At 40.7% G+C, this 7,657-nt stretch overlaps 1 protein-coding gene across 1 annotated transcript; it reads left to right on the top strand.

Annotated features, from left to right (window-relative positions):
* Positions 1 to 1,916: 1,916 nt before the first annotated feature.
* On the top strand, positions 1,917 to 3,240 carry LOC131257766 (ethylene-responsive transcription factor TINY-like). The gene has a single exon (XM_058258627.1). It carries the CDS (start codon positions 2,319 to 2,321, stop codon positions 3,030 to 3,032), a length of 714 nt encoding a protein of 237 aa, XP_058114610.1. The 5' UTR covers positions 1,917 to 2,318; the 3' UTR covers positions 3,033 to 3,240.
* Positions 3,241 to 7,657: the final 4,417 nt, after the last annotated feature.

The raw sequence follows: 7,657 nt of genomic DNA on the forward strand, positions 1-7,657 counted from the left end.
TATTTTTAAAATCAATAATATTTTAGAACATCATGAAAAAATCAATTCAAGTGGCATTTAGCGGTCCACGTCTATTATCATTCTTTTTTTAAAAAATAATATAAAATATCTGAATATTTTTATCATTTGGCCACGATGCAAAGCTTCTCTTGGTTTTTCTTGTACCGTCCATTTGGTGACTCTTCTGGTGGGACCGGATCTTCGCAGAGTTCATGGTCTAATGCTTAATAATGGTCTGAACCCTGATTTAGAAACCAACTCCTAATATTTTTCGTTAAAAACAAAAGACTTGTACTAATTACAAATTGAAAGCCACCAACTTAGGGACCCATCTTATCATAGACCTGTGTCAAGTGCACTTGGATGGAGCGCACCTTTACGGTCCTCACGTCTCAGTGCGTATGTGAGATTTGAACCGTTTAATAGGTGGGCCTTGCCGTGTAGATTACTTATCTAAAATTAGTAGGCTGATGTTGTTATCTGGTGGTCCACATTTATGCAAAAGAAATGGAAAAGAGAAATTGACCACAAGTCCACAAATCTAATTAGCCTCATTTTTTATAAAAAAAAAATAGCAAATGTATTGAACAGTGAGGCCCATCTGATGAGCTGCTTGGATCTAATGCACGCGTATTACATTGTCACGTAAGAGATGAGAGTACATTTGCTCGTGTGCATCTAGCTTGATTCACTGTAATTTGTGTGCATGTACCCCAAAAGGGTAAAAAGGTCATATTGGATAGCAGGGAAGAAGAAGGGGTAAATGAAAAGTGGGACACAGGTGAAATTTCAGCCAGGGGAATTAATTAGCGTTGAGTGGTACAATGTTAGTTCTTCACCATTTATAGAAATGCTGGTGACTCATCTTCCTCACACGTGGCACTGACGTGCACCTATCAACACCATGCAAATCGTGGCCCCATTGTAGACTGTACATATCTCTAAATTAGACTGATCAAGAAATCATAACCTTACAACTAATGGTAAACTAAGGGGCTGTTTGATATTTTATTTTTTTCTTTTAGTTGTAGCTGGTGGTAAATACAGCCGCCCCTGTGACGTGACAGCTAATTGCTTTTGACGTTAAAATCAAGAATTGAAAGGTAAAATATGTGGGGCCACCATGAGATAATAGGTGATCCATATTCAATCAATTCATTTAACCCGCTCGTTAGGGCATGATCTCAAAATTAAGAAGGATCTATAGTGCAAGTGGATACATATTTAAAATAGAGGGAGTTGAACGCCTACCGTTGCTAGCTTCTCGAAGGCCGGATTTGTTTTGAATGAAGCTGATATTTATGTTTTAACCTTTTTGAACGTTGCAATACCGTTATCCCGTTCCTTTTAGAAGTTTTCAAATTTCACACGATGAACATCATGATCTATCTTGTTGCTTGTGGTGTAGTCTACGTGAAATATTAATAATCTGTCTTTTAATTTTGGGCTCATGCTTAAAAATGAGTTGACAAAATGGATGGACACACACATTATGGTGGGACACAAGTTGCTGTTGCTAAATTTCCATCTATGTTTGAAAGGATAATTTTGAAAAATTAAGCTTAATAAGGCTAATTCATCCTCTAACAAGATGATGCATTTAACCTTATTTACCTGAGGAAATGTGAAAACAAACAATCCTTAAAGGATGATTAAAAATAAAAAAGAAAAATCAAGTGGTCCAAATTTGAAGGGGAAATCAGTAGATGGGTCCCCCCACCCATTTTGGAAGGTTGCAAAGCTAACATAGAAGAAGAGCAAGGTGTCCCATTGCTTAGGTGGGCCCTAACTCCCTAGGACTCGCTGTACGTGTACGTGTCATTGCGAAATGATGGATGGCCAGGTCGGTTAAGGGTCGCTATGAACAAGGACGTACCTTCCCACCCCTCTACTAAAGCACTCATTCCCCTCTTTCTTCATTGCCTTTGCTCTCTCTCTCTCTCTCTCTCTCTCTCTCTCTCTCTCTCTCTCTATTCTGCCCAATTTCTCAATTCTCATTTCTCCTCTCCCAATAAAAAACACCCACATATACACATACACTCTCCTTCTATCCACATCAAAATGTCCTGACCTTCTATTGAGCCATTGGTCCGTCACACCTGGCTTAATCCCCTGCATCAACACCCATCTAGATGATTCACGTGCCGTCTTAACCAACGGTGATGATCACTCCACGTATGCAATGATGTCCAAACGGTTGTCCATTTAGTCTAGGCCCACCTGTACTAAACACTACTCAATGCATTACTATAATTAGTGGTTGGCCGCCGCTGGGTCTCATCACTAACGTTCACCTAGCTTCTGTACTCTCCTGATCAATGGCAGATCCACCATTCCTAGCAGAAGCCGAAAGCAGTAGCAATTCCATCTCATCTTCAAATCCATCGTCTCCATCTTCACCTTCATTATCTCAATTCACCCAGAATTCCATCTTGGATCAATCCAAACGAACCAAATTGGAGGATCCAGAAGCCAAGAAAAGCAAAAGAATCCGGGACTGCAGCAAACACCCCGTCTACCGCGGCGTACGCATGCGTAACTGGGGCAAATGGGTGTCGGAAATCCGCGAGCCTCGCAAGAAATCCAGGATCTGGCTCGGCACCTTCCCAACACCCGAGATGGCTGCCCGAGCTCACGACGTCGCTGCCCTCAGCATCAAGGGCAGCTCCGCGATTCTCAATTTCCCCGAGCTCGTCGAATTACTGCCGCGCCCCGCCACGCTGTCCCCGCGCGATGTTCAAGCCGCCGCGGCGAAGGCGGCGGCTATGGAGGAATTCACATCAGTGCAGCCAGGCTCAGCCACGCAGCAGCCGACCACAGACGAATTGAGTGAAATTGTGGAACTCCCGCGACTCGGGCCCAGTTTCAGCTCCCCCGAGTCTCCGAACGAGTTGGTCTTCACTGACTCGCCTGACAGCTGGCTCTACGGGGCGACGCCGCCTTGGATGGACGGTGCGGATGAGTGCTGGCTATTTCCTGATCAGATGTCGGTACCGGAGAGTGGATTTGAAGCTTGTTTATGGGATTATTAGTGGTGTGTTTGTTTTTTTAGCCCTTTTAATTTTTGTTAGGGGCTAAACCAGGTTTGTAATATTTTCTTTCTTTTTTATTTCTTTTTCTCACTTTTCTTTTCTTTTCTTTTCTTCTGCTTTGCTTTTTCTTGGGTTTGTATGCCTGAATGCCTCTTCAGTGAGTCCAATGTACAGCGTTAAAGTATAAAGAGGTACAGATTTCATCAAACTTCTCCTCTTCTGCCCATCTCAAGATCACATGCATGGAGCACGTGTGTAACATCCGAGCCATTCATCATGTGTTGGCCACCGTTAATATCAGACCCTATTCATCTTTTTTTTCCCCTTTTAAATCTCTGTCCTTCTTTGCCAGAGAATTTTACAAGATAAATACTCTGACGGAGTGTGATCCATGATACGCTGGCTATTAGAAACTGGAGTAGGTGTACGATGAAGCGGAGGCGGATTGCGTCCTACCGGGCAGGGATCTGTGGGACCCACCGTGATGTAAGTTTTCATCCACGCCGTTCATCATTTTTCTTGTATCATTTTAAGATATGAGACAAAAAAATGAGATAGGTCAAGGGTTTAAGTGGACCACAAAGTAGGGATTGAACGTCCACCGTTAAAAACTTCTCCGGAGCTGGAGAAGTTTCGGATGAAGCTGATAGCCTACATGACGTTATGAATGGATTGTATGGTAAAAAAACATAACGGTCTCTTAGAAAGGTTTCAACTTTGGGGATCATTATCAATGCAGCATCCTTTGGTGTGGTTCACTGGAGCTGGGGACCTACTTTATTGTTAAGATAATACGTTATATGAGAAAAGCGATAAACATCATGGATAAAATATTTACATCACGGTGGGCTCCACGGAGCCCTACCCAGACAAATTACCATCCAGCGGGGTAGGACGGAGTACGACGCTATCCATGTCCAAAAGTTTACTTTTTATTTGGTAATCTCATACTAGATTGCTGGAAATTTAGTGGACGGTTAAAAGTAAAATATATCCAAAAGATTTGATTTGAAAAAAAAAAAAAAAAGGTGTTGACCACTCACTAATTTGATTTTTAGAATTGTAATTTGGCTACTTGGTTTAATGTGAGTAAATAAATGCCACGTGTACAATTCTAATTTTCAGCGTATGATACATCATTACTTTGAGAGTATGAAATAAGTTCCTATTCAGCAATGCACGATCGGCTCAGGAGCTGAGTGAGATATTAAGTGGAAACGGATTCAATGTTTTAAGAGACACCGAGATCGTGAGAGACTGGAGTGAAAGATACTTCGTCTTAACACCGAGGTCTTGGCATCGATTCCGTACTGGGGTGGCTAACAGTGAAGTGTGATCGGGTGTACGAATAAGCTAAATAAAAAATAAAAAATTCACTGTGTACGGTAAACATGGCAGACATGTACGGTTATCCGAACAATGCATCCAGCACGGTCTACACTCGATTGGCCACTATCCAAATCTTTTTGTGATTACATAGCACTCAACATCTACTGTGAGTACCTTTACCCTACGGACGCCAGCTGATGCTGATATTCGACTTTTACCGTCCATTTTTATGGTTTAAATTTAAGAGTTATGATCACCCAAAATATTTTTTATTTTCCGTAAACGGACCAATGATTATGTAAATTATTGCTTTAACGGTTCTGATCTTATTGATACATAATTGGTAGTAGGGTATTGACATGGCGGATCTGTACCGTCCATGCCTCGAGAGGCACTGAATCAGCAGCCGGTCCCTCGCTAGTTCTCCTGCTGTTGAAAGGGTGTCCGGTGACGTAAGAGATTAGGTGCGGTCCTTACCGTGGGGCCCACCTTGATGTATGTATCACATATACAAGCCGTCCATCTGTTGTTCCAAATTATTGTAGGGCACGGACCCAAAAATGATAGATCAAATTCTAAAGTAGACCCCACTATAAGGAAAAAGTGGTAATTGAACGATCCACTATTAATAACTTACTAGGGCCCACTTTAATGTTTTATTTTACATCCAACCTGATGATAAGGTTAAAAAAATCCTAATTAAGGGAGAAAACATATATCAGATTAATCCAAAACTTATGTAGCCAACAAGAAGCTTCTAATGGTCAATCGTTACTGTTTCCTAAGGTATGGTCCATCTGATATATGGATCTGCATTATTTTTAGGCTAATGCACTTAAATGATCTGAAAAAACGGATGGACAGAATGGATACAAAATATATTCATCAAGATAGGCCACACTGTAAGGGTCGCACCGTCTTGGGTGTAGCCGGGGCCGCACCAATTCAGCTCCCGAAAAGGGTAGTTTGGTCAATTGCAATTCGATGTTGACCGTCGCAGTACGGTACGGGGTTCCATCATGATTTATATTTAATCCACGCCGTCCATTCATGTAACAAACTCATTTTAGAGTATATACCAAAAATGCGTCAGATCGAAAGATCAAGTTGACCACACCAAAGGAAGCGCTGGGATAGTGACACCCACCGTTGAAAACTTCCTAGGGCAGACTGCGATATTTATTTTCCATCCAGCCTATTTATAAAAAAGCACGTAAACCAGTATGATGCCGTAAAATGAGCTGTAAAAATGGATGGACGGTGTGGATTAAACATATACATCATGGTTGGCCACATAGCTTCGACCAGCACCGACCAGTACCGAGAGGGGTCACTACGGAATCCGAGTCCAATTTGGAAACGGGGAGCGACGGTGTCAGATCCTCCTATCATTTTGCCAGTTGTACAAAAGCAGCAAATACGAATTTCTAGAAGCAACGAGATTTGGGAATTCGTTACTTGGTATAAAGAGAAATGCACCGATGATGCTTCTAGTTCCATCAGTTCACCTCCACAGTTCAATCGGTCGATCTGAACCGTCCGTTACGTTCAATGCATATTTCATGTGCGCACTAAAAAATTCACACTGACAGAATGATCCAATCTATCATTGATTTATCCTTATTTTTTATTGCCAGACTTTTTCCAGGCCATGGATGGGATCGTTATAATTGAATGTGATTATTTAGAATATAAGCAATCCATGGTCTCTTTAAAAATCATGGATTAATTTTTTACTAGTCCTATTTAGTCTAAATGATCTCAACCATCCATATTTAAGGTCATTTATCGATTCGTTAATGTCTGTCAAATTAGTGTGATATTTTCATGGTGGTCCACAAAATGTGTTATATGCCTAATGGACGGTAGGGATCAATCGATTGGAATGTGTAAGTGTCCACTGTAACATATAGTTCTTGGTAGCATCATAGCATTTCTCTATTATGAATAGGGTGGTTTTATTATGGGAGCCCAACTGCTCCAGAGTCAGAGATATCGAATCTGGTCCTGCATCAACCACAAAATTTAGGGTGATTGTTCACCACTATTTACGAGTTGTGTAGAATCTGCCAACGCTAATCTGGACTGTTTATATAGTATCCAGCGTTTGAATGTCTCATAAAATTATATTTCAATTAATCTGACCATTTAATTCCTCAGTGGGCCCACCATTATGTATGTGTTTTATCCACACCGTTCATTAACTTTTCAGCTCATTTTAAAGCCCAAGACGGAATAAATAAATAAATAAATAAAAGTAAGATATATTATAAGCCCAAGTAGACCACACAAAAAGAAATAGCCTCCAATCATTAAATGCTTAATGGGTTATTGCAAGGGCTCCATGGGACCACCATGATGTATGGGTTTTATTAACGTAGTCCTTTTATTTTTTTCAAATCATTTTATAATATGGTCTAAAATTTAGGTGGGTACAACGCTCAAATAAACTGCAACATAGGTAGGTACATCGCTAAGTAGACTGCAACATAAGAAGTAAAACTTTCCGAAGGGCTAACATGATATTTATTTTCCATCCAACCCCCACATAAATTTAAATAGGCCAGGATGAGAGAAAATGCAAATATCAAATTCATCCAAAACTTCTACTGTTCATACTTTTATATAAATCAACTTAGGAAGATGAAACTCATATATCATGGTGACCGCATAGAGGTCTGCCTAGATTGATTATCATTGAGGCTGGGCAGGATGCAATCTGCATGTCCCTTCACTCAGGTGTGTGGGCCGATGTCATTATTCCCAATATAGTATGATCCACTTGAGCTTTGGATCTACCTTAACGGAGATTTGACACCAGCTAGCTGGCGGGTGTTACCTTCCAAAACCGTATCCGTCGATGTGACATATGCACCATTCATCACTTTTGCCAGTTCATATGACATTATGAGTTGAGAAATTTGGCAGTTCCAATAGCTTCGTTGGGCCATGCAAAGCAAAACAGGGGAGATGGAAATTACAACCGTTGAAGCCCTCCTGGACCCCACCGTGATGCTTCATTGCCATCCAAACCATTTATACGACTACTTTGATCAGATGTACGATGACACAAGACTTCCGTAGCCCCTTGAAAGCTTCATTGGTAGGTGATCAATCCCCTTGAAAGCAGTATGTTGTTTTGGGTGTTTTTTTGATCGTACATAAATAAATAATTTTTAAAAAAAAAGTTCTTAATGAAAATTAATTACGGAATTAATTAAGGGGTGGTGTATGCCCCAAAAGTGGTTAGTGGTTTTGATGGAATGCGATAAATGATTTTTAAGTTTTTTTTTTTT

Source organism: Magnolia sinica, chromosome 1, assembly GCF_029962835.1.
Source record: "Magnolia sinica isolate HGM2019 chromosome 1, MsV1, whole genome shotgun sequence".
In the NCBI taxonomy this organism is placed as follows: Eukaryota; Viridiplantae; Streptophyta; class Magnoliopsida; order Magnoliales; family Magnoliaceae; genus Magnolia; species Magnolia sinica.

Bases quoted from the DNA above. Each gene is read 5' to 3' on its own strand.
- LOC131257766 (XM_058258627.1), top strand. From the start codon at position 2,319: ATGGCAGATCCACCATTCCTAGCAGAAGCCGAAAGCAGTAGCAATTCC.